This window comes from Astatotilapia calliptera, chromosome 19 (genome assembly GCF_900246225.1).
Source record: "Astatotilapia calliptera chromosome 19, fAstCal1.2, whole genome shotgun sequence".
Lineage (NCBI taxonomy): Eukaryota > Metazoa > Chordata > Actinopteri > Cichliformes > Cichlidae > Astatotilapia > Astatotilapia calliptera.
Window position 1 is genome coordinate 27,374,462 of NC_039320.1, and position 27,605 is coordinate 27,402,066.

General features: G+C 39.8%; 1 protein-coding gene across 1 annotated transcript; it reads right to left on the minus strand.

The window, feature by feature from the left end:
- Window positions 1-4,447: 4,447 nt before the first annotated feature.
- Window positions 4,448-25,772, minus strand: plcb2 (phospholipase C, beta 2). The gene is given in 31 exon segments (XM_026152909.1): window positions 4,448-5,368; window positions 7,396-7,479; window positions 9,979-10,036; window positions 10,188-10,247; window positions 10,809-10,873; window positions 12,904-13,045; window positions 13,525-13,708; window positions 13,910-14,335; window positions 14,463-14,553; window positions 14,692-14,756; window positions 14,960-15,064; window positions 15,236-15,335; window positions 16,030-16,194; window positions 16,514-16,665; window positions 16,926-17,050; window positions 17,213-17,297; window positions 17,394-17,490; window positions 17,568-17,984; window positions 19,404-19,488; window positions 19,595-19,677; window positions 20,551-20,708; window positions 20,796-20,942; window positions 21,047-21,207; window positions 21,881-21,981; window positions 22,108-22,183; window positions 22,269-22,322; window positions 22,449-22,528; window positions 22,903-23,043; window positions 23,843-23,911; window positions 25,110-25,187; window positions 25,605-25,772. Coding segments are annotated over 31 exon segments (3,906 nt in total). The 5' UTR covers window positions 25,689-25,772; the 3' UTR covers window positions 4,448-5,200.
- Between the last annotated feature and the right edge of the window lie 1,833 nt (window positions 25,773-27,605).

The following is a 27,605-nucleotide window of genomic DNA, read 5'->3' on the forward strand; positions in this document are numbered from 1 at the left end:
GCTCTTCTGATAAACCTTTTATTGATTTTAAAACATGACCGTCTCTTTTTTTTTCTTTTTCTTTTTGGCCTGTCCCGTTTGGCTCTTTTGCATCAGAATTGTTGTCTAAAGGCAAAGAAAGATGCCCAACGGATTTACTTTACCAAACTGACCATCCCAGCCTTGCCGTAATGGTCCATTTGATTCACCTTTTATTGTTTATTTTATTTTCACTTACTGAATACGGGACAGACTTGACTGGGGGAAAGAAGGGGAGAAAGAAAGAGGGAAAGAGAAACAGCTGAGAAGAGGGACGGGGGAGAAGGGCAAAAGACAAAAACCAACAGAACGGGCAGAGAAAAGAAAATGCATATATCAATCACCTGGATCACCTGCTGAGAAAGAAAAAAGAAAGCAAGCAGAAGAGAACAAGAGTAATAGAATAAACAACATCACAATGATATATGGGAATATGACAGTAAATACTAAATGTTAAACATTATTGTGCAGCACATAAGATCAACAGAACACAGTGTGCTTTGAGGTAGGAGCCAAAAAGGGTGTAGTTTGTGTGACCGTCTCTAACTTTAAAAACAGAGAAAAAACTCATTGGTCAGACGTCACCCCGACACCATCGCTTTGTAAATCACAGGCCTTTTCACGCCGTGCTCCCTTGGAGGAATTTCACTTCTTGTTAAATGAACTAATGGCCCTGAAGCCCATGGATATCCATTTTCTGCCACATGCTCTGCCACTCACGTTGTTCAGCGTTCACCATCCATCTGCTAAAACTGGCTTCTTTGTGTGTGTGTGTGTGTGGTGGGGACGGGACACATACAGTGTACAATAAAAGTAGCTCTGAGTAAAAGCAAGTTTTAAATGAACCCTTGATAAGACTTCTCTGAAAAGAGGCACTTGGTGACTCACCTGTATTAAATGCATAACATAGAGCACATGCTGTCATGACATTGTGGGTGTTATGTGGCTCAAGACCTTTTTTACACCCACCACTCTCCTGAGCTGCTGCCACATGAAGCACAAATGTAGAAAAAGAAAAAAGAAAAGCCGACATGGGGAAGGGAACTAATGATGTAGGCAAGATGAAGTGATATTATACCTACATTTAAATAAAATATGTTCATATACTGTAGATGTACTATTGTAGATACACAGACAACATCAAAGATTTTCTTTCCAGGTGTCCTTTCACTTTATTGGCAGTTTGTTTGTGGTCACTGTCATGCTGAAAAATGAGTTTGTTGATAGTCAGATGTTCTTCAGATAGTACTGATAGTGGATCAAGATCAGATGTTTTGTCTGTGTTCATAATTCCATCAATTTAGGCAAGATCCCTAACACCACTGGATGAAATGTAGACCTAGACATGACAGAGCCTCCACTGTGTTTAATAGATAACTGTCGGCACTCTCTCTTGGATTCTTCCAGATTTTTGGCTAATAACTCTTAGGGAATCACATTGTTGTCTGTCAAAATTTGTTATCTTTGGCCTTTTTGTAGATTTAACTAAAGAAATTGGAACAAATTGTGATTTTTTTTTGCAACAGGTTGCTGGCCAAACTTTCAGTGATATCATTTAAAATGTGTTCTTTGCTAAGTTCTAATGTGTAGGTTCAATGCTTATTAATTGAGTTAGTTCATTGAGTTAAGTGAGTTAGATTGTTAGATTGGAAACATTTGTCTTACTTTCTGCAGAGCATGTGTTTCATGTAAGTGCTTGAAACTTAAATCAAAAGTCATTAAACTGTTGATCCCATCAAATAACAAAATGCATTTTGTTTAAACCTTCAACAGAACCATTATACAAAATATCCATCTTCTCTTTTTTATGTTGAGTGACCGCTCTGCATGAAACAGAAATTGGGAGAATATTATCACTTTTTCTTTTATGAAATCTGAGTGCTAGACGTTTTTCTTGTTGCTTGAAATTTTTAACTATGAACCAATAACACTGCAGAAGCAACAACAGATCCCAGGCATTTTGCTGTTTACATAACAGTGTATTGAGCTGTCAGGGTTTTCATAGGATGTGTCTCTGTTCTCTTAACTCACTGTGAGATGGAGGCTCTTAATCCAGAGAGGTTAAAGCTATAATGGAGCTATCACTACACGACAAGGTAACCAAATGTCAGAAAGAGCAAGAGCAGAATAAATCAACCAAACTCAGCCTTAAAACATGAACTTTTGCCACCCGGGAAACTCAGGATTCAGGTAGTCAGAGTACTGTCTGCAGCTACTTTAAAGTATGTGGGTGTCTGTGCGTGTGCACTTGTATGTGTCTGTGTGTTTAAGTGAAAGGGCCATATCATCAACACATGTAGGACGCTCAAATTTGCATCTCTGAGGAGGTGGAGGTGCCTCTCACAGGCCCTCAGCGCTCATGCGATACAGTGGAGAAGCGGGTGACTGCGACGACGATGAGCCACACTCATTGGGCTGCTGATCCCATGCCAGAATTATAATGTTAATGAGATTATGTTGGGCACCCAGGAACAGAAATCAACCAATTTCACAAATCTTGTACTCTCTTTAAAAACAGAAAGTGCAGTTAGCAGCTCGCAGAATCCTCCACAAACAGGCTGTGAACAGTGCAGCCTCGGCAGGTGGTGTTTATGTGGGTGGTGTTTATGTGGGTGGTGTGGGTGCTTAATATTCATCTAGGATGGCATCCACTTCGAGCCAAGATGGGCTACGGATCCTGACTCCACCTCCTGTGGGTCAGACCTGCTTCCTCACACAGGAAATAACAAGTAGAAAAAAAATGTGCATGTACCTCGCAGTACCCCTATTTTTAGAGCTTATTCCACTGAAAAATACCAAATCTCTTGTCAGCTGTTCGTTTAACCTTGCATGTTCAATGTTTCATATGGCTGTTGTGCAGAATTCTGCTTTTGATTGCAGAATTTGGTTTCTCTGGTCTTTTGCAAGGGGAGGCACAACTGAGCACAGACGGCAACAGACAAAGGCTAGTACTGTCTTTTCAGCCACTGCCAGGATTCAGTACAATTTCACTGATCGTAGCTATTAACAGTTTTTTGTGCTTTCAAGTGATATAATTTCTCAAAATTAAAAAAAAGATTGAGGTTAAAGTAAAAGAAAAAAGTATATTGCATACCAAATGACATATCAAGACTTTTTAATTAGATTCTATTAAATTTAAAGACCCTACAATAATAGGGAGAAAGGCACTATAGTCAGTGGACCCCCTATGAGCAAGCACTAGGTTAGAGTGAGAAGGAAAAAAAACCCTTTAACAGGCAGCCGTCTACCTCAACTGGTTGGGGGCGACAGGTCAACCATATGCCATTCATTTAAACCACCTAGGATCTAATTAGCTTTTCTTAGGAAATTCTTTACCTTTACTTTTATCTCACAGATAAATAAAACAGTATAAAACTTTTGCTTTTGCAGCTACTCTGTGATTCATTTATGTGTGCGAACGGAAACGCTTTCCTCCTCCTTTTGGCTTTTCATCCAGTGTCACTGAGTAGCCATGTGTTTCCTGTCGGTGAGAGATCCTGCTCAGGCCATCCCTCTCCAGCTGGTTTGAGACAAACCTGCTGGAGATGTCTTCATCCTTATGTAAGATAATTAGCCCAGTGATTCAGGGCTGACTGGATTCACACCCGAAAGCTAACAGTTCATCTGTGTTGTGCATGAGGTGGCAGGACTTTCGGGCACAAGCTGTGTCTCCTAGAGATTTATCCAGATCCCCCACTTTGAAATGTCGCTCATGTCATTTGATTCAGAAGAAGGGTGTCGCGTGGAAAAGGAAATCAAATGAATGGACAGATTGCACGGGATGATGAGTCAGAGAAAAGCTGCATTCACTAATAAATGCATGCATATGCGTGTAAACACGTGAGGGGAAAAAATGACTCTCACAGGATACAGTGCATAAGTAGCTGAAATTTAAGCTGAAACCCTGCAATTTCCGGATTTATTTATTTATTTAGTTTTACCCAGACTACCTGCATTATCTCTGATTCACGTGCCTTTATTATAGCTCTGGTTTTAAGAGAGCACGTGATCCATCACATAGCAATTATGTGGTATTGTGAATCAGGTTATAATGTGCAAAATTACACTGAGGTTTGAAGCAATGCGCAAAGAGTAAGAGAGACAGTGGACAGGAGAAAAGAGAAAGGGTTACTGGCAGACAATACCTAACCTCATTTCCCATCACCTCTTTACTTAAGTTCCAGTCACTGATTCAGCTTCATTTGCTTTTCATATGATGATTCATATCATTTTGCTATGTGTCAGTATGATAATCACTTAACTTCAACAAATTACAGTTAATATAATATCTCAGGGATTAGCTAAGAAAGACAAACCTCCCCTTCAGAAATTTAACAAATCAACCTCGAAGATGTAGCAGTTTTAGTGATAGAAAAATAACACATATTTCGAGTAACTGTAAGTTTATTAATCATCGATTCATCACAGGAATAGAATAGGAGAAAATCCAAAGAGTACACTAAAAATAGGTTGAGCCACATTATAAGCAATCGTCTACATTTTCCAAACTTTCATGTTTTACATGCAATACAGGATGTGCCGTATACGTGGAATTGATGTCACAGGAGCTTCAAGCTTGTTACAAAGCAAATTTACCTTTGTTTGTTTTTTAATTTTGCAAAACATATGTAGTGGCTACATCACAGAGTCCAAGCGAGCACTTATCACACATGCAAACTGATGTGCCATTTTCTCGCTCAGCCCTGCAGACTCTGATAACCCATTTTTGCATCTACATTTAGTCCCATTTTTAACTTAAGAGAACAGAAAGGAGACCACAAGCACCTCTCTAAGGCTTTTAGAGCTACAGAGCCCACATCTGCAAGATATTTGTCACTTTGTCGCCTAATTTAGGGTGGGGGTTTTTTAATGGTGAAAAGAAACAGAAATAAAGAGTTAAATAGAAACTAAAAAAAATCTTTTCAAAATCATCTAATTTTGGAGTACCTGGACATTTGTGAAAACCTCATTATCAGCTCCCCAAAGTATACACCCACCTATGAATTAGCACAACTAAATTGCAACTTCACTCTGAGAACCTCTCATTAAGCAATCTTCTACGATTTCATATCCGCGCCCTGATTATAGGTTATGTAACAGTTTGAAAGCAGATATAAAAGTGAAAAAACTAAAAAAACATTTATAGCAGAGTTACACAGAGAGAGGTAATCAAAAGGCACATCTAACCTAGGAAGACATCTCCATAGAAGCCCACTCCCCCCCCACTCTTGTCGACCTCGTCGACCAACTCAGGGAAGTGCGCCCCCACACATACATTAACGGCCTCTCGCACTTCTCGTGCCAGCGATCTTGTTTTCTGATCGTGCTCCTTCAGGGCCTCTTGATTGAGCTGCCAACACAAGGGGCCAAAGGTTAGTCAGAGGATTATCAAGAGAATGGGCTGACATTTTCATGATTTCACACATTTTTCTTTTTAGGCAGGTGCTTATCATAATCTTTAGAGAATGATTTTCTGTGCTCGTGCAAGTAAAACTAAAGATCGACCTCAACTGGCTTATACCCAAGTTTGACTGATTGATTGCAAATAAGAGTGAGGGATTTACCAATATGGAAAAAAAGTGGCTCAATATTCAGTAAGTATGTTAAATACAGCTGCATACATTAGCTCACATTCAGTTCTCTTCATCTGTTTTTAAAGCCTCACTTGAATTCCTTCCCCCGCCTCTCGCAATATTGAAAACTCTATCTGCAAGCTAATACTACTAGTGAGACATAAAAACACACTGTCCATCTGGCATTCGCACGTCAGTGTCTAAGCTGTCTTCTCACACCTCTTTTCACAATAATAACTGCCAACATTTCACCAATCCTAAGCAAAGTATTGTCATAAAAAACATTCTGACATCATTTACAGCGGTGGGAGCTTGATGTGTACTTTCTGCATCCCCCAAACTGGATGTGTCACGCCGCAGCATTACGTACATCCACTGAAAGGACAGATGGCCGTGGTTGGCAGTGTGGTTGAAAAACAAAAATTTGGTGGTTGGCTCAGTTTGGATTATAGATGCCTATAAGTCCATCAATGTAGTCAGATTTACACTACATTTGTTTGGACAGAAAAATCCAAAAAACTCTTGGTACAGTGAAGGTAAGGTTTGTGTAAATTCTCTCTGTGATTTTGCAAGTACAGTATAAAACATTAAATCTCTATCATTATCTTTATCAAGGTCGGGTACTGGTCGACAACCCATTGTAGTTGCATCCACAGGTCAGGGCTGTATTGGCTGCAAAAGCGGGACCAGCACAAAATTAGGCAGACGGTCACAAGGTTATTCCCAATCAGTGTGCGTGACATGGAATAATGGGTGAGTACCCTTGGTTGATGCTAGCTCACACACAAGCGACATGCTCTAATTTTTACTCACTGATGGGCAGACCTACGTAAGAACTTATGCAGCGTTGGGAATAATTTTTTAAAGGACTCTGGAACTGCCAAAGAATGCAAGGACATGTATTTATTTTTTCTGTGACAGTCCCCCAAAAATCAGGTAATAAAGTATAGTCATTTCTAAAGATCAGGAGTCAAGGACCTCTCAGAGTTTCTATTGGTAAACATGACTGTTTTGGCTGTCGTCAGAGGTTTTTACAAATATGCAGATTTAGTGGAAACACGAATAAGGTGTGCAAGTGTAGTTTCATTTTTCTAAGAGAAAAAAAATAAAACCAGTGTGCCCTGGTGTTACTGTGTCAATCAATCAATCAATCAATATTTTATTTCTATAGCACATTTCAAAAGGACAGTGTCCATCAAAGTGCTTCACACAAGGTAGCAAAGCAGATTACATCAAAGGCAACAAAAAAAGTTAAAAACAATTAAAAACAGTTAGAGTTGCACAACTGCAGACACGGTGGAAGGTTAGGTAACTGGGCGCCAAGTTATTTAACATTTTAAAAGTATACAAAAGGATTTTAAATGATACAGTATTTAACAGGGAGACAGTGTAGAGTGGCTAGAACTGCGGTGATATGATCATGCCTTCTGGTGCCAGTTAAGTGGCGTGCAGCGTCATTTTGAACTAATTGCAAACACTGGAGGAGAGAGAATTGGAGGCCCATGTACAGAGAATTGCAATAGTCTAGTCTCGAAGTAATGAAGGCATGGATAAGCTTTTCAAGGTCTTTATGTGGAATATAGGGCTTTGCCTTGGAGATTTGACGTAGCTGGTAAAAACCCGTTTTCTCAACTGAGGCAACTTGTTTGTCTAACTTGAGTGAGCTGTCCAGGACTACTCCAAGATTTCTAACGGTATAAGAGAGATGGCTGGCATAGGACCCCAGTGTATTAGTTAGCTGGTCCAGGGGAATGGGACTGTCAAAAACAATAATTTCCGTTTTAATTGAATTTCTTGTGTGTACCTGATTGGTCAAGGTCTTGATTTCTTCCAGTGTAGCAGCCTGTTTCTTCATCAGAGCCTCTTGCTGCGGACTGTAATCTGAAGACTGTAACAATACAACAAAGCAGAAAACATGTTGCAAGTGGAAAACACTATCGATTTGTGGTTTTGAAGTGTGTGCGAGCAAATGGGAATGTGCATGTGGTATCAAGTTTGCGATAAAGACTGTTAGCGTGTCTATATAAGCAGTTCATCTGCTCATATGTACCCGTGGGATCTATGGATGCAACCTGAGAGAGAGAATCAATACAGTTAAGTCACAGGTTGCACTTGTCGAGTTAGATTACAGATCCCCCAACTGGACTTGTGCATTCAATACTGAGCCTATGCTGATTAAACAAGTGATTGTGTTATAAATATCTGCAGTAATTAATGGGGAAATGTTGATTAAGTAGATCAACACCAGCTGCAATGTGACCCAAATGTGTGGAGGGATGAAAGTGAGGGGGGGATTTCTGCCATCTAAACTGAGTCGATCTGAGAGGAGCAGAGTGAAATAGCTGAGTCTTTAACCCCGATGCATCATGCCTGAATCTTGATGAGCCAACGGAGGAACAAAAGCAAAGCTCAGTGAGTCATCGACCACACATGGATTAGCTTGTAAACAGCTTCTGAGTAATGGACAAGCCTGGCCTATGGTCAGGGCCCGCTGCACTTTACTCACTGGGTGAAAGCGTGTGTAAGTTTGTGTATGCGTGGCCTGCTGTGAGTTAATGTGTGTGCATGTTCAAGCGTGTGTGGGTGTACCTACAGCTGTGTGAAAGAGAAAGGCTTTAGCATGCCTAGGGTATTATTTTTCCATGCTTTCTTCAAATCTTGGCATTCTTAACAATAGGTACACAGCTAAATTATATGTGATCTGGTACTGGTAATGCGTGAGTACATGAAAATTACTAAAAACAGGGATGTTAAGCTCATTTTACACCGTGTGCCTCATAAAGCCTGCGGTTAAGTGGGCCAGACGAGTGAAACTCCCCTTTCTGTCTATGTTCAACTACACATTAGGTCCCTGCAATAGTACAATTTCAATAATACATCTTAGTTTTCTACATGATAGATGTGTAAAATTACAGAGTGGCTATGGTGGAGAGCTTAATTAATAGGAAAAACTGTAAAATTGTGAAAATAAGGTCTTCCTTTAAATTTTTCAGCCTTCCAGTCAAACATAAGGCCCCCTAGGTTTCTGGCTCTGCAGTTTCAAAGCAATGACCTCTTCATCTGTGAACATAGCAAAACTCTAACCGATCCTTCTCCTGTTTGCCTTTTTTGCAGTATAAGCTTCTTTCCTTTCATGTTTATTTTAGTGCTAGAAAGTACAACAGTTGGCACTCTCACATGGTTTGCAGGGTTATCTCCTGCCAGAATGCCAGCGGTTACTAGCCAACAGTGTGTTAGCAAGTATATAGAAAGCCACAGTAAAACTCAACCTTCAAATTTTATTTCCAGAAGTAGAAAATCCTTAAGGTTTTTACCTTGAAAGAGAGCATTTTTCATTACTAAGTTGCATTGCTGCCAGTGTTGTGTTATTTTGTTATTTTTCCAATGTCATTGCTTTTATCTTCCTTTAATAATAATAAAAATAAAAATATATATTTTTTTACAAAGTAACATTCATGATTTGAATGTCACAGCTTTAGCCTGTCTCAGCCAGTGCCCACAGATGTACAGTAAAGCTGCAACTAAGCTAAATATTTAACTTAGCATAAAAGGCTAAATGTTTAGCTTAGCATAAAAAGCTAAATGTTTAACTTAGCATAAAAGGCTAAATGTTTAGCTTAGCATAAAAGGCTAAATGTTTAGCTTAGCCTAAAAGGCTAAATGTTTAGCTTAGCATAAAAATCTAAATGTTTAACTTAGCATAAGACAACAACAGATTACAGCGGAAACAGCTAGCAGGTGTTTGTTTAAAGGTAACAAGAAAGGTTACTAGTACAAGCCTGTTATAGTTAACTAAAATGAAACTTAAAACTAGATCTTTAAAAAAATAAAGCTTAGCAAATTAACTAAAATAAAATAACAATATAGGGAAAATGTCCTTTTAGTTTTAGTGTTTGTACATTTGGTGAAATTATTTTTCAAAACTTACCTTATGAAGCTTTTTATTGAGAGTCTGGACATGTATCAGACTTTGAGTCAACTGCTCTAAAAAGTTCTGTTTTTAATGTAATATCTGTTCTGCTTTTCTTACATCTTGCCTCTGACATTTGTCCTCAATACACAAATAATTACAAGAACTGAAACTCAAAATAAACTGAACTAAAACCAAAAAGTCAAAACAAAATAAAAATATAAACTAATTAGAATGACAAAACTAAAAAAAAGTCCAGTTACTGATTAATGTAAATTTGAGAACCTCTGTAAAGTGTTTCCCTCATTTTCCTTTTTCTAGGCTACGGTAACCCTTTTTCTGGTTGTAGTGTTACGTTCAGCTTAGCTTTTAGCAAAAAGATGACCACAAATGTCAAACAGTGCCTTTTATTTTGCACACAAACTAAAAAAAAAGTTTGATTGTGTTAGATCACTTTGAAACAACTTCTGTACTCACGGCAGCATTCGACTGACTCGCTTCATCCAGCATCTCAGTGCTCATTGCCTTTTTCAGCCTGAATGAATAAATTTATCTTTAATTAATCATCTTGTACAAAATGTTAAAAATTCAGATCTTCACTCTCACTCTCTTAATTCTTTTGTCTTTCTAAAATAAATTGTAACTAACTTAGAGTGATGAATAAAACCTGAATGTCGTGAACTTACTTTGCTTTGTCTGTGGACGAACATTTCATATTGGCTTTTTTCTTGTTTTCTTTGGTTTCGCTGCAGAGCAAGACAAAGGGAACATGTGAGGATCTCAAATCTGACACTGAAAAGTGACCCTATAAACACCCTTTCTCCTTTAATCAAGAGTTGTAGGGCTGTGTGTGTCTTATGTGACCTTATCTTTATAGTGAAAGGAACGCTTGAATGCTGTGTTTTTGTGCCTGAGTGGACAGGTAGATGATCAAGCCTGCCTTTGCTTCCCTACTGCTGTTTAAACACCTGCTGGATAATGGCTGTCCTGAGATAACCATCTGCCAGCTGGGGACTTGGGATGATGCACACACACAGATATAACACCATAAGCCCAGCCAAGGACATTGGAAGACCCGCCTGCTGAGGTGATTCATTCATTATTTGAGGTATTCTCTTTGCTAAATGTCAAATATTTCACCTCAAATGGCACACACACACACACACACACACACACACACACACACACACACACACACACAGACTGTCACGGCAAAGTCTGAAGGGGCAGATTGGATGGACTCAGCAAAGCCTTCTGCTCCTTCATGTGCGCATCATGTCCTGAATGTGTTGCATGTGTGCTCACACCTCTCCAGGGTTTTCAGTTCAATGGCGTGCTTCTCCATGGCCATCTCCAACAGTTTGGCTAGTCTCTGTCACAACACAATAAGAAGATGGTGCAGTCACAGTAAGGATGAAGCTCCAACTCATGAGATGTGAATAGCTGTGAGTAACAATGTGAATGAAAATGTTTGCTTCTGTGCAAAAACTGGGGTCAAGCGGATTCTTTATATATAGATTGATTACTATTAGTAACAGCAATCCAGTTGGTGTGTAATTAATAAAGCCTCTGCTTGTCCATGATCCCAAACACACAACGAGGAGAGCCCATAGAGGAAATAGTGACTACATCCTGAATCATGGACATTAATCTGAGGTGAACAGGTAAATATATAACAGAGATTTCAGAGTGAGGAGACTAATGGCTGTAGGGGTGACCAGAGCACACAGAGAAGAGTTTGTCTTTCAGTTGTTACTTTTATAAGCCACTTTGTACTGTAAGGACAGGATGTGAATATCATACCCGTTTGATGCCTTTTAGAAACACTTTACAACAGTAGGAAGGCAACAGCTCCAAACATTAACATTATAGATCTAGTAATAGTGTTAAATGCATAGCATTGTTACCATATAAGCCTACTTCTTTTAACGTTGGAAACAGGCCTCACAGGTATCACCGTGCAAAATAAAAATAATATTTTATTTTTCAAAGCAGATTACGTTTAAATAATATCACCGAACGAGTTCATGATGTCTTATCAGCATCCTGATTTTTACTTAAATTGGGGTAAATCATGTCTTAACTGATTTACACTCACAAGCCACTTTAATCAGCCAATCACATGGCAGCAACTCAGTGCACTAAGGCATGCAGACATGGTCAAAAAAACTTACTGAAGTTCAAACTGAGCATCAGAATGTGGAAAAATGTGATTTAAGTAACTTTAAATATGGAAAGGGTGAGTATTTCGGAAAATGCCGATCTGCCAGTGAGTTTTCTGGGTGGAAATAACTTGATGATGCCAGTGGGCGAAGGAGAATGGCCAGACAGTTTTTAGCTGAAATGAAGGCAATAATAACTCAAATAACGGCTCATCTCAAGCAAGCCATACAGGAGAGCATTTGCAGCCTAAAACTGCACCCGGTGCACTTCTATGAGCTAAGAACAGAAAATGGAGGCTAGAATTTTTATGGGCTCACCAAAATTGAACAACAGAAGATTGGAAAAATGCTGCCTGGTCTAATGACTTTTGATTTCTGCTCAGATATTTGTTGGTTTGTAGCATAAACAACATGAAAACATGGATCCATCCTGACTTGAATGATGCAGTTGAGGCTGCTACTGGTAGTGATGAAGGTCTGGGGGATATTTTCTTTGCACACTTGGTGGCTGACAATGTCCATCCCTATGTGACCACAGTGTGATCGGCATGGTTGCCTCCCACGGGATACCGCACAATGTCGCAAAGCTCAGATGATCTCAAACTGGTTATTGGTTGAACATAACAGTGAGGGAGATCATGGATGTGCAGCTGAGACATCTGAAGCTATTGTGTCATGCTATCATGTCAGTATGGATTAAATGTCTTTTTGAATCTATTACAAGACGAAAATATGAAGGCAAAAGGACGTGTGTGCCTTATAAAGTGGTAACTGTATTCATATAATCAAGAGACATACGTGTCATGTTTCTCTGGACTAATGTTTCTGTCCAACTGAGTTAGTATAACCCTGATAGCCAATCTCCTTTATCTCCTAATTCACCGTCTTCCAGCACACATAGAAACGATGGCTTTACAGTATTTAGTGATTATACTTGTCTGGCTCATGTTTGGTATTTGGGCAGGTGGAACACAATAGATTTGATTGGAGTTGAAAACAGCTGCCTGTGTCACGTAGCGAGTAAGCCACTGAACAAACACGGTGTTTTGTGAGTCATAAAACCAAAATAATGAGCAGATAAGATCCTGAAATATTCCATAGAGCTGAGGGGACCTTTTACTTGCAGCAGTAATCATTTGGTTCACTGTTAATTATGACAGTATTGATTAGTGCACCTTTAAGCACAGTATCTGGCTGCAATGTGTGTAATGTGTTTATTGTCACCTTCAGTGTCACTAACCTCTGTTGCACACTGCTCCTTCTTCTTCTTCATCTGATCATACTGCTCAGCAAACAGTGTTTTTATTTCAGACGTCATTTTTTCCTTCAGCTCCTGCACCCGCTCTGTCTTCCCATTGGACTCAGGGGTGTTGTCACCTCCCCTGGTGAAAAAATAACATGACACAATAAATCAGTATGTGTGGGCAATACAGTTTATTGACTAACAGCCACTGCCCTTCATAGCTGACAACCATGAGCTTCCAGAAAATACTATACAAAATGCTTATTTGGCCTTTAGTAACACTTGGTTTGCTCTGACAGCTCAGTGACAAACACTGCAGACACTCATTTTCTTCATCCTCATCTTAATAGTCAGTGTCAGCTAGAAACGCACATTAACTGTAGCTGTACTCCTCATGTTTCTAAATATAGTCTTATTAATCCAAAAACAGCAACATTATTAGTGAGTCACTATTAATTTGTGGAGATTTGAGCGCTGCTTTGCAGGAAACAGGACTGTCTCCTTCCAGCGGGATAATCAAAAGCTCTTTTGTCAAGCACCCTAGCTAAAATATATAGCTGCAGATTCACTCTGGAAAGCTCTTTGAAAACAAATTTGGGAAGGAAAACATCCCCTTACTCTTTTTTCTTCACTGAAACCTTCTTCTTGAGGGCCTTGAAAGAGTCGGAGTATTTCTGAATCAGATCCTCGCCTTTTTTCTGATACTTCTTTTCTAATTCTTTTATCTCTTTCTCCTGACGCTTGATGACCTTCTGATAGCTCTTGTGCTGTGTCAGTTCTTCAGTAGTCACAGTCGAAGGCTCTGCAGCACAAACACAAAGGGGATTTTTTTGTGTGGAGTCTTCTTACTTTTCAGCACTGGATATGCAATTATAATGAATCTATTCAACAAAAAATAACTCTAAATTGTTCTGTATTATCCTTGTCAGAGCGCTTTTATCCAGAGTGTATTGACAAAAGGAAAACTATGATGAGTGCAGCACATGAAGTGCTGCAGTGTTACCTTCACTGCCCGTCTGCGGCTGAGATGAGTCACCTGATCCTGCAGACTCGGTGGTTGCAACTGTTGGAGAGGGAACGGCCGCAGCAGAAGGCGCTTCAGCAGGTTCTGCAGCTGCACTGGCTTCCTCTTTTTTATCAGATGTAGGTTCGGGGTTTGTGCAAGACTCGGTGCTCGGTTCTTCTTTGGCTTCAGGAGCCGCTTCAGGCTCCGGGCTTGCTTTGGTCTCCTCGGGTGAAGGAGAGGCTTCAGGAAGGGTTTCAGATCTGGAGCTTCCTGTATCTGGTGCTGCATCGGCTGGGGCTTCATCGAGAATTTGAGGGGTCTCTGCCTTGCTTTCTTCCTCCTTTTTAGCTTCTTCTGCACCAGCTGCTGGTGGAGACTGGTCAGTGGCATCAGCAGGCGGTGTAGGTTCGGATGCAGCTTTTTCTAGAGGAGGAAGTGATTAAATGCACCTTCAAATACACCAGCATTGAGACCAATTGTGTGAGCCACAGACAAGCTCAAAATCTTTGCAATGCAAGATCTGAAGTGTCATCCTCTAAAGCTTCATTACCTGCAGCAGGGGCTTCACTTTCTTTAGCTTGGTCTGCGGGAGGCTGGGCTCCAAGAGGCAACTCATAGGGAGACACATAGTCAGAAGATGACTGTGGGGGTAAAAGAAGAAAAGGACAGGAACATAACAATCTAGCAAGTGGTTATATTCCAGGAACTCAATTAGTGTTGTTAGGATTTACTGGAAATCCAAAGGTATTGCTGATGATGTTTTTTCTCTCTTTTTTTACCTGTTTGGGAGGCTTTGTGGTCTTCTCTGTGCCTTTTGTTGGATTAAATAAGGCATCTGTGAAATCTGCAAAACAAACCATTTTAATGAGTGTACAATGATTTATTCTTAAACCAAACATAAGTGTGGGTACGAAGACAAAGAAGAAAACAAAAATGCTTCCAAACTACATTAGTCTTCTCTTCTCTAACTGTCACTCTGGCAACAAGGATTCACTCGCAGCAGAGGTTTTCTTCTTTTGCAAAAACACAAAGTAAAAGGCTAAGCACCCGCAAAGGCAGCAGGGATGTAGTCCTTGACCTCAATGTACACAAAGAGAGCAGGCAGAGTGAGGGGCATGTTGCTCTCACTGCGCAGGCAGATGTGGTGGAAGCCTGCAGGACATGAAAATAAAACCTTGGTGAAATAAAAGCAAGGCAGCAGCTTGCCTGATGCAGAAGCTGGTTAAAACAAGCTGGCAAATGTTCTGAGGCCTAGAGTGATTCATTGCTTTAATTATGTATATTATATGAAGTATGAATTCAAATATTCTCAGCTTCGCTGACCTGACTGGATGGCATCAAGAGGGATGATTCTGTGTCCCACAAATTTGCCATTCTCTTCATGGACAACGATTCTTAAAGATGCCAATTCTGGCAGCAAGATCTAACCATGTAAACAACAACAGATATGTTAGTGACACATCATTTCATTCATTTATTCATCAAGGAGCCAGAATTTCTTGTAATATTTTAAAGTGGTCTTGAGTATGATTTCTCCAGGCTTTCTGAATTTCTTTCAACATTTTTCTTTGGACACCGGCTGCTTTTTAACTCCTTTTCGATCCTGTCCTTGTACCTGGGCATTTTCAGAGGAATGCTTTTGTGTGTATATGTGTTTTTGTTAAGATGCTTAACACTGATGTATAAACCATTCAAGCATAATACAGGTATCTAACTCAAGGTGTGAAAAGGATGGAGGAGGTCAGGAGGGAGGTGCAACATCTGGTAAGCATCTAAATGGCAATGGCTTCATTTTTTTAGCATGACAATGACCCCAAACACACAATAAAACACTATCAGTCTTGAACCTTCATCCCTACTAAAGCAGTGTGGGATCGTCTTAACAGAGATCAGAACAAAAGGCAGGCAGCATCCAAAGAAGAGTTTTGAATGTCCTTCAAGGAGCCTGAAGAACTATTCCTGTCAAAGAGAGTTCAGGATGTGATGAAGAAAAATGGTGCTCATACCAAATACTGACTTTCAAGCTCATTATAATTGTACAAGCTCTGTTTTTGCCTTCACATCAAAATATGAAGACTGAGGAGTGGCTGAAAATGTTTACATGGTATTTTATTCACCTTCTCAAAAACAAATGGCTCTTCATTCCACACTGGATTAATGGCGTTGGGTGTCGTGGACCACTTGGTGCGGTATTTCTTCTTAGGGTCTCCTGGCAGCCCAATCACTTCCACCTCAACCCCTGTTTTTACATTCTTGTCAGCCAGAAACTGCCCCGAATAGATCTATGGAGACAAGTAGATATGATTGGACGACTTATATATACAAGTCTGGACTTTTGAACAGCTGGACTCCTATATGAAGCAAATTATGTTTTTATTAAGATATCACACAAGGACAACATGGACAAACTTCCCAAAGCCAAAACAGCCATCTGTTATACACATACTGCACTAATTCTTCATGAGTTTCTCTGCATGCAGAATGATGAAAAGATGGAGCTTGAAACTCAATTACTCTGACATTCAGCTTCCGCAGATAATAGGAGCCCACACTGATGGTTAAAGAAAGAGACACTCTGTAATAACAGGGTCGTGAACCTGCCTTGATGGTCAGTGTGCTCGCCACAACGGTGTCAATCCTGTCACAGAAAGGGTCAAACTTCTTGTCATTGCGACGCATCACATCGTGCTTGAGGAGGTAGCCCGTTCGGCCATTGAATTCAAACAGGGCCATGTTGAGCTGCATGGGGAAATCTGTAAGTGAGACACAAACAGCCCATTCACGCCACTTGTCTTCAGCTTAAAGGGAGGCAGCGAACAGAGGCCTGTGCAGCACAAAAAGGTGCAACACTGACCTGCTGTGGCGAATAAACAGAATAGATTTTAAATGACTAAAACACACAGTGTCATCAGTGTGTCAGAAAACTGTATTTAAACAGGAACGGTAGACGGTTCCAAACATTCACAAAGGGTATATTTCTGAGCATTTTAAAGTGTGATATCTCCATTTTTACCCATCGTCTGGTAGTTGAGCGCTACCATCTGGCAACCAACGTTCCAAAAAGGTTGGGGATTGTAGTTGGAGGAGTCCATTCTTGTTCCTTTGGGGTAAATCCTGCTCATCTGCCTCTTATTATATCTTAGGTAGACAGTTAGGGAATCATTTATTTATGTTTCCGTGTCCCCCCCCCCCCCCCCCCCGACCCCAATAAACTGAATGCATAGAATAAATTTGTCGTATACTTAAATGGTTTTCATTTTTGTCGAGCATGACAGCATGTGATGCACTCCTAAAGGATACTCAACAAATTCAACGGCACTCTTGGCGATCATTGCCTCCCCTTTGGTCTCCACAAAAGAAGAGATGGCGTAACTCTTGTTTTTCTCTGTGAAGGGAGAAGAAAATGACACGTTACCAAGGTTACATCGAGTTGTACCTGTTTTGTTTGAATTTAGGTTAAATTTGTTGTTTGCAGACATACTTCTGGCATTTTCAAAGGAGATGAATTTGTTGGGCTGGATGTAGTTGACTATGGATGACATGGCCTCATATGCTGTTACTTCTTGTCCAGCTGTGCCCTGCGGGACGTCAAAAGGAGGTTAACTTATATTTGGACTCTCCTGGCTGGAACAAATGATGTAAAACAAGTATTTACCTCATCTGATGTCTTCATTTTCTCCTCATCCTGTTCCTCTGTGTCTTCTTGCTCCTCATTTTCCTCCACAGTTGCTTCCGGTTCTGGTGAAACACATAAAAACAGCGTCAGTGACACCTGGAAATAAAATCACACGTCTAAATCTGGAGTATAACTGAATTTGCCTTGTGGTTTTTCATTTTCATCTTGATTCTCCGGGGTGGTTGCTGCTGGGTTGGCCTCATCCTGGGAAGTGGCGTTCGGGGCCTGGGCATTCGTAGCTGCGGCTGCGGTCTGGTCAGCGGCTGCGGTCTGGTCAGCGGCTGCTGCGGCAGTTTTCTTATTCTGGGCCGGTTTCTCATGGCTGCCCTTCTTGTTCTTGATGAGGATCTTACCCAGGAGCTCAGACGGGCTGGGGATCTGCTGGCCCGGCTTCAGCTGAATGTTAGAGACACAAACAAGAAGTTTAAACAATGACAAAATCGATTATATTCAGAAAACATCAAACTTATACTCTTACTTTTGTTTCAGAGGGATTTACATCAAAGTTGTTTAATGTTCAAAGTGTCATTGCTAAATTTAATCAACTTAGTCTGTTTTTTGTTTGGCTGTTGAGCATGAAACAAATGTAGTCTGTCATTAAAGGAAAGCTGTTTTGAGTGGAAAGCAATGGCCCTCATTTATTAACATTGCATATGCACAAATACGTGTAATTTAAACACAAAAGTTAAATAAAAAATGAAATGAATGGCTGTTATTGACAGGTTAACTTAAAAAGACATTCACATAGTGGACTATATGGTATAGCCATACTCCGATTACATCTTCCTATTTCTTTGCTATGCAGTTTTTATTTATTATCCTGGGCTGCGTTTTGGAGAGACTGTTTAGTATTTTAATTAACAGTAAAATACAATAAAACTGTTATTATTATTATTATTAATTTATTTACCTTTTTTTATTTTGCCTTTTGCTCAATTTTCAAAAACATACTCCTCCAAATTTTCAGAATTACAATTAAATTTTAAAAAAAAAGAAAACAAAAAAGAATACAAAATAGTAAATGGAAAGGTGCAGACTTTAACCTTTTTCTTCTACACATAATCAACAATAATAGCGATTATTTTAATAGTAGTAATAGTAGAAGAATTTGTTTTAAAAGCTTGTGTTTAATTTTCCTAAGACAGTCAGGTCATCATGTGATCATATGCATGGCCACAGGGACTGCTTGACCTTCTAAAAGAAAAAAGCATTCAGGCATTTGGATGCATCGAAAACCTGAATGCATCCTCTACATTAATGTTGCATTCACTGACATTACCTCACTTCAATAATTTAGCCCAAATACCATCATGAAAGCTGCCTTTATTGTCTGCACACTGATAAAAAGCCGGATGGTCACTCTCCCATTTAGCTTGTTGCCTTTACTTAAACCTTTTTTAAAAACAAACAAACAAACATAAAATTAACAACATATAAAATAAACATCTTTTTTTTCATACTTCAAAAATTGAGGCCTGGATTCAAACTGTCTGCTGACCTCCTTTCTAAAACACTGGTTTTGTCCCTAATACCATCTAAGATAGTTAAACAGACACAGCCTCAGGAATATAAACACATGCAGGCCTAAGAGGAGCTGACAGAGTTTGTTTCTGGGAATCTGAGAGGTTCTTACAGCAGATACAAGACAGAGGACAACAAACACACCAGTGAAACTTGAACTTTGCCATTTATTGCCTTCATGTCGTTGTGATTAAATAGCGAAACTCATCCGAGTCACCCAGCGTAGCATGATAGCATCTAAACTTTATCTGTTATTTTGACAGCTGGCTGTGCTGCAGCAGTGTACTCACTCACAGGGTATTTGTCCAGTGGCTCTGTTAACAGGGCATCACCAAATATGGTTTTGCAGTAGTTGGCCATCTTCTCCTGCTGTTTCACCCTGGAAGAAATCACATTAATGCCTGTTATTATTCGTGATACGTGCATCAGAACAGCAGCATTAATGGCATGTTATGACACGGCTTTATTTAAAGCTCGGCTCTTACGAGTCAACGTGGTTCTCGAAGGAGAGGATAACGGGGTACTGTGAGGTCTTGAAGGCGCTCTCTGCAATAGCCTCTATCACGTCCTGTCAAGTGTCACAAAAAGAGGCCTTTTAGCTGTTATTTTGTAAAAGTGGATTTTTACTTTTGGACTTAAATTTAAAGAAATGAAACTGGCAATAGCATATTAGAAAACTTCAAGAAGTTAATGAGACGCAGAGCAAAAAAGAAACAAGCTCACTAAAATAAAAATTATGAAAACATGAACATTGTGTCAAACTGCAGAGGTGTTTCTTGCAGAGGCTGTGATGTTGCTGAACTGAACCTGCACGTTGTGCCTCGGCCTGGGGCTGTTCATCTCCTGCTGCCCTTATATGGAAGTGTTGAGTGTAAGAGAATGGCCTATCAGTGTGTTTGTGTGTTACTGTGTACTTACACTTTCGTGTTTCGAATGTGCTCTTCAGCATGAATTAAAGATAAGTGTGAGCAGCTTTTTGGTGTGCAAGAAGCTTAGATGTTGCACATTCAAGATGTGCTGGCAGGAAAATGGTGACGGTCATTTACTTGGACTCAGCCGTCGCTTTCTGATCACAATTTTTAACACCAAAAAAATAATACTAGAAATTTGAATATTAAATTTGTTTATCGTTACCATTCTTTCCTTTCTGTAAAGGCTGCAAAATATTAGAGTGGACCCTTTACGTTTTTCCTTATCTTCTATACTATATAGAAGACAAGAAAAGATAATAATGTAGGTGTACTTAACTACATCAGCTCTATGCACTGGTGGATGGTCATTAGTTGTGGCCAAAAAATTCCAGTAACCCCAAAACTAACATTTCAGCACGACATTAAAAAGGTGGGAATATTCCTAATATGGTAATGTGAACAGTTGCAGAGGAAAAATTTCAAATACTTGGAGGGTGGGAGACTGAGGGCACATGAGTATGTTCAACAACCTTGAACAGGATCTCAGTGGTCATGGTGAAGCCGTGAGTAATGATGGGCTCTTCATCTGGAGGTTTACCCTTCCAGCAGTCCAGCTCCAGGCAGCGGCAGCCGGCGAGCAGACACTGGCGGTACATCTCTGGGGAGGACACGCCCGAGAACTGACCAGCTGCACAGGGAGAGAAAAATGAAAAATAAGGCACATTGTTAAGCAGCATCTTAAAGAAATCATATCCATTTCTCTTTTTTTTCTGACCTGTTAGGTATGTGTTGTGTGACGACTTGACGAAGTAGTGAGGTATGGGTTGGGTCATGTCTTGAGACTTGGCCAGACTGTCTTGCATGACCACTGATGTCTCTGGACCCATCAAGTAGAATAAAAGACCTTCTGGAGAAATCAAACCTGGAGATGGGAACAAGAGACCATTTGAAGCAAAAACATAAGGAGGGTGATTGTGCCCATTATTCCATCCTCAGCATAGCAAAGTGACCACCGCTGAATCTCACCTCTGTTAGAATTATTGGACAGGGGCTCATACTTGTCAATCAGTGCCTTGATCTGATCTTGCCGGAGACGCGGAAACAGTTCCTCATTCAGCCGAGAGTCTCTCTGCTTCTCGTTGAGGAACTTGGTGAAATTCTCCTTCGTCATGGTGGGTTTGGTGGAGCTGGAGGGCGGGGCACAGCGAGACAATCACATCTTGGACTTGCACTTACTTCAGGCTGCAGTGTTTTGCCTGAATATTATTACCTTTGTTTCTGATATTCTTTATTACTTGCTGTATGGGTTTGGATACATGCGTGCGTATGTGCAACTAATTTATGCAACTTATGATTGCACTGCTGTCCTTCTTGGCCAGGACACTCTCTTAAAACAGATTTTTTTCATGATTAAATACAAGTAAATAAATAAATAAAAGCATCAGCGATGCCCATAAGGTTCCTCATCCCCATCACGGCCAATTTCCTGCCATTTTAGCTCAGGCAAGGCTGCTGAGGCACGAGCTGGAGCACAGACTGGCAGTGCAAGACCAGCATATTACATGAGGCACCTCTAACTTTAGTTTGTCAAACTAGGACAATTTTTTGCTTCATACATTTTGAACAGACAATGACATCATTTTTGAAACGAGTAGATTTAAACACCAGATGAAGAAGGTTTACCACTAACCATTAAATTTATTATTATTTATTTATTTTTTGCTTGAAAATTTGTGGAAGTTTCAAAACATAAATGCAATAACAAACTAATTATGAATAAAGCATAACTACAGCTACAGTAGGTGTGTGATATTCAGGCTGTACAATGATCAGTTAAGGACACTTCTACAGGTTACTCACTAGGAAGTGAAGATCTCATAGATCTCAGGCCGAGGACAGAGGTGTGTCATAAAGCTCCTGAAGGCAGTCTCAGTGAAAACATCAGGCTTAATGGTGTCATACTGAAGAACAAAACAAAATGTGCAGACGGGTTGTCAGAAAACCGCAAACTGTTTTCATTAAGTTAGATAAGAATAACGTCCAAATTTAAAATGTATTTCCACTCGAAAGGAGATTTATTTTCTGACCTTTCCTTTGGGGAGCTGTGCTGCTGCCAAAGCACTTTCTACCCTCTTTTTATCCGCAGGGAACATCTTGTAAATACTGAAAAAACATAGTGAACAACTGAGTAGGAAACACAGGTATCTGCTGAACAAATGAACCAGTATGTGGTTGTCCTGAAACTTACTGTTTCACTGGGATCTTCCCATCTTTGTTGGTCTGAAGAGAAAGCCGGACATATCTAAGATTTAATAGTATTTCCATTAGAATTCCCAGAGCACGTGTTATCCAGCGCATGATGTGATTGCATGGTATTATGTTCCCTCATCATCTAGAAGCTGTAGATTACGTGATGATGTTCACTTACATTTTATCCAGGAAGACCTGCCTGCACGCGTTGTTTCTTGCAGCGTTGTAGGTGATCGCAAGAATGTCGTCCGCCCAGTTCTAATGTGCATTTTTTTTAAATTCACAAAAATAAACAGAGGTGCTGCATGAAATTCGGTGTCTGCATGAGTTTGGCTTAAAAGGTCATAAGCGTCTATGCACAAGCTCACCACTAGAGGGTGTTGATGCAGAGTTAGGTTAGGAAATGAGAGCAGTGAATGTTGTATTTGAACAAAGCACTATTGAGATTTCATTACAGCAGATTAAATCTGGATGTTGGAGTCACAGAGTCTAATTTAGACTGAAAGGGAGGGGTCGGAGGGGTTGGGAGGGAGAAGAAGCAAAGGCTCCAGTGGTATAAGGGCTAGAGGCCTTTGGCTGTGTTTGAACAGTCAAAGGGGAACAGCTACTACACAGATACAGCGGTTTATTACCTGTGTCACTTTTTCCTTTGAGGCAAAGAAGTTATGATAGGTCAGGTTCACCGTGTCTGGACCCGAGACGATAGTCAGGGTTTTGGCGAGATGGTTGCTGTCCGGGAAATCCAAATTAAACACATTTCGGACCTTTGGGTGCTGTGGACAAATAAAATGTATTATTTCATGTTTTAGCTGACTAAACAAATCTAAATCTGCAGCACTTTGCTGTCTGCACAGATTGGACACCTGAAAGGTGCTTCGACACATGCAAATATGCTGACCAGCATATGCAAACATATGCACAACACACTGAGAGTCGCGCACTTGCTTATATATACGCACACACAAGGCGGTCATGAAGAGCACAAGCACACATGTGCTGCCTTCCTGTGTATGATGCTTTACAATCACCTCTCTATGCACGCCTGACGTCAGCATTGGAGCAGCTTTCCCAAAAAGTCCTAAGGGACCAAAAGAAGAGGATGTGCTTTCAGCAGCACCCCATCTGTGATGATGCATTCTCCCTAAGGAGAACAGATTTTTCAGATTTCCCTCCCGTAAGGGATGATGACAGCTGCATAATGCAGCTCTCTGCGGAGGCCAGCGAGGAGTGGGAAAAGAGACGAAACTACAGCTGACAGCTTTGGAGCTCACTCGAAACTCGCTCACAGAAATCTCCCGCCATGACTCAGCCTGTCGTAGGGTGTGTGTTTATGTTTGTTTGCGTGCCAGTGCATCTGTGTGTTTCTGTGGAGGAGTAGCCTGGGTTCATGCGTCCACGGCGCTTTTTTTTCTCTCTTTGCAATGCAAATATGTCTGTCAATATTAATGGACAAACAAAGGACTCGACAGATATATTTGCATGCTTGGAGAGATTCCTCCACACAGAGCACAATCATTAAGCTCAATTAAATCAAAGTGAACGCCACAAATTAAATAATACAAATGGACTTACTTTGGGAAGTTTTGCATATTTTCCTGTTCTGGTATCTCTGATGGTAGCAACATCCAGGAATGTTGTCTCCTAGAAACAAGAGACAAGAAATCATCGTGGATACTAAATTCAACGTGTAGGCACCATTCCAGATATGGATTAGATACAACTCACCCTTTAGCAAAGTAGAAAAAAAAACACGTTGCCCATCAGTAAAATAAGTGAGTTAATAAACAAGCTATTTAAGGCTGGGAATATTGTAGGGCTGTTTTAACCTGTAAATGAGTAAATAAATGCCAAGTTCATTCTGATATTTTTACAAAGTAGGGATAGCTTGTTGTTTCCTGTTCACTTTCAACAGACAATACATCTGTAATAGCAGCAGTGATGGGGTGGTCATGAAACATGGTTACTTAACAATATTGTGTGTTGATCATGAGGAGGGTCAGCGTGCCAGAGGTAGATATTACATTTTTCTTCTGTTATTACCTGTAAACAAATTAGATGGTTTTTGGGGAAACTGTGACATTTAGCTAAGCATGTTTCCCAGTATTATAGCTAATACTGGTGTAATTACAGAATTATTACTTGGTAATAACTAAATCTCTGTTATTATTGATCCGCAAAGTGCTACTTAAGGATTTTTGTTTGTTTGTTGAATGTATTCTCTTATTTATTATATTTTATATTATATTTTCCTGACTCTATTTATTTTTTTCCTTTTTCCATTTTGTTTTGTTTTCATCTGAGGCGCATCATCAGGGGGAACATTTGAGAAGCTATTATGAAAGATATCACAAGACAAAGTGAAGAACATGTAGACATCACAGTCACAATAACAATATGATTTCCTATATCACTGCCTCCTGCTTTTAGTTGTGGTGACCAGTATGACCAAATTAAGAAAAAGAAAGCAAAGACATTTCTTTTATATTATTTAGTTTTTTGAGCACCTGTAATTTTTTCAGCCAACATTTGCTTTTTACACCTATTTTATCTTAAAATTTAGTTTTGGTTAACTGTGGTAGCACATTTAAAGAAGACCATGCCTGTTTAGTGAGAAGAGAAAGAGAGATGAAGAGTAAACACAGCTAGACACCTTCATTGAGTGCATCACAGTCCAGCTGCACAGTAGGACAGTGAGCCCACATCAGCACTGATCGATAATCTATACAGACTGCTGAGGCCAGAAGGTGGTGAATGATGCGCTTACATATCTCACACCTTTAGCAGATCCTAATCACATATATTTTACCCACACATCAGAATGCTGCTGGCTTTTCCCCACCTTGCTTTGGTTAATCCAGTAGACGAAAAACCCTTTTGGATCCATCTTCATGGTGACAGGAACGGTTTTGGTTGAGTCCTTGATAGAGACAAATTTATTCAGTACTTCTTGTATCGAGCTGATTGACAACAGTAGTCATCTAAGGGTAGTGTGCATCATAAGATGAAGACCGTACAACATTATAGAGGAATAATCTTTGACGTGGTTCTGGTAATTGCTTGAGATGGAACCCGTGAAACAGAGATGCTTTTTGGCGATGTGCCGATACTGAACCTGATATTTAAACTGCATTTGTAGCTATATTTAAGTTATTAGATAAGAAATTAATGATTAGTGTTTTAAAAACAGATGAAAACCATGTAATTTCACAGAGAAGGCTGTATTGCTCACAGGAGAATGAAAATAAGCAACACTTACTGATGTATATTTAAACTCCTAATCACTCTGGTTAATATTCAAGAATCAACAGCTTAATTTTTTTCAATATTCACTCACCTCTGACCACTTGGTAAACCTTTCTCCTTTGACCAGGTAGTCTTTGATCTCTGGAGGATCCAGAAAGTATCTTTTCTTATTCATTTTGTCCTTCTAGAGTGGACTTTGTTTCAGTTAAATAGCCTATTATTGCTAAAATATATCCACTATCTGATTCTCCACCATGGTCAGAACTATTAACCAGCTTATTCCAACACTAGCAACCAAAAGATGCACTAAACTGGAACTCTGCTGACCTGCCTGTGTCCAGGACGCACCCAAGAAAATATGCATTGCAAATTAAGATGAAAAAAAAGAAAAGAAAAAAACAGGACTGAAGGTTAATCTGTTGCCCATAAAATTACAGTTTATATATGTAAGATAAAGGTTACATAAGTATATGATTCTAACTGTCATTCACTTAAAGTAAAAGCATTCACGTGTTTATAAAATAAAAAGATAAAATAATAAAAGGCAGAAATTAGATATTTAAAACTCTTTTTTTAACATCCAGCTCCCCCATTAACTGTTGCTGTGACAACAATAACTGAAATTGCTTTTTACTGAGGAAATAGTTCCTTTAAAAAGTGATAACAGGGTAATCCTCTGGGTTCTAAAAAGTGACAAAGTTTTTAAGCCCCAAATGAATTCATAAGTGGCATAATGGCAAGACACAACTGGAGATAATGAGGATTTGCTTTTCTTTTAGCTTCCATGAATTGACACTTGGTTTGTTAATGAGTTCCTTCTTTACACAATGATTTTGAGTTAGCATTATTTATATCAGCATATCACATTATGTATGCCTCAAACTATAGTTGAAGCAGCATCTGTTGCACTAAGTGTTTGATTATTTCTGCTATATGTTGTGAATAAATGCCTGATCTGATCACATACTAGTGCTTAATTTTGCATTATTGGCTAAATATTTTATGAAATTGTGACCTGTCCAGGGTCACGGTGTCATTTATTACTCAGGGCAGTGCTGTTTCAACAAAAGATGCCAGGCCATTTGGATAACATTCAAATAAACCTTCAGACAGCGCAATATCTGATGCAAACAGTCAGCCACTGAAGAACCAAAGAAGTGACTTCTGGTGAACCAACCACAGGATCAGTTTATACTGGTGATTTTAATGGAGAAATAAAACCTTTTAATGAAAAACTGCTACACACAACCTTATCAGACTCACATCACACCTGGCCACCTCGCTCCCATACCCTACCATACCATAAAACATTGCAATGAAAGCAGTCATTAGAAACAACCCCCATTAGATGTTTGTTAGAGCAGGGCTTGTCACACCCGTCACGTGTAGAAACCTGTGCTGACGCTCATCCTTAGAAATGGATTGGCTGTTGCAAAACAAGTCATTTTCACCTCTGCAGCCAAGCCACTATAATGTAGGTCATTTTTCCAATGTATCAATGTAACAAAAATGTAATGTTAACTGTAAACTTAGTAGTCAACCACCTCAAGGTGCTTTATAAGTTAAAGACCCTAAAACAATAGAGAAACCCCCTCTGTTGGTCTTCCTTGGTCTCTTGTGTTCTGGGGGCCTCTGGATGTCTGGAGTTTTGATGTCCTCCATACCTTCATGCCCTGGAGGACGGGGCTGTGGCCCCCCCACACCCTCTAGCAGATCATTACATGAAGGAACCTTTTAAAAACAAGCGCGTCCATGCTCACAGGTGTACACACGGGTGATCACACCCACAAACTACACCCTTTTTGGCTCCTACCTCAAAGCACACTGTGTTCTGTTGATCTTATGTGCTGCACAATAATGTTTAATATTTAGTATTTACTGTCATATTCCCATATATCATTGTGATGTTGTTTATTCTGTTGCTCTTTTTTTTCTTCTGCTTGTTTTCTCTTTTTTCTTTCTCAACAGGTGATCCAGGTGATCGATACATGTATTTTACAATACTTCTGATGGCAAAAGAGCCAAACGGGACAGGCAAAAAAAAAGAGAAACCCCATCAATCAAACAACCCCCTTTAAGCAAGCACTTGGTG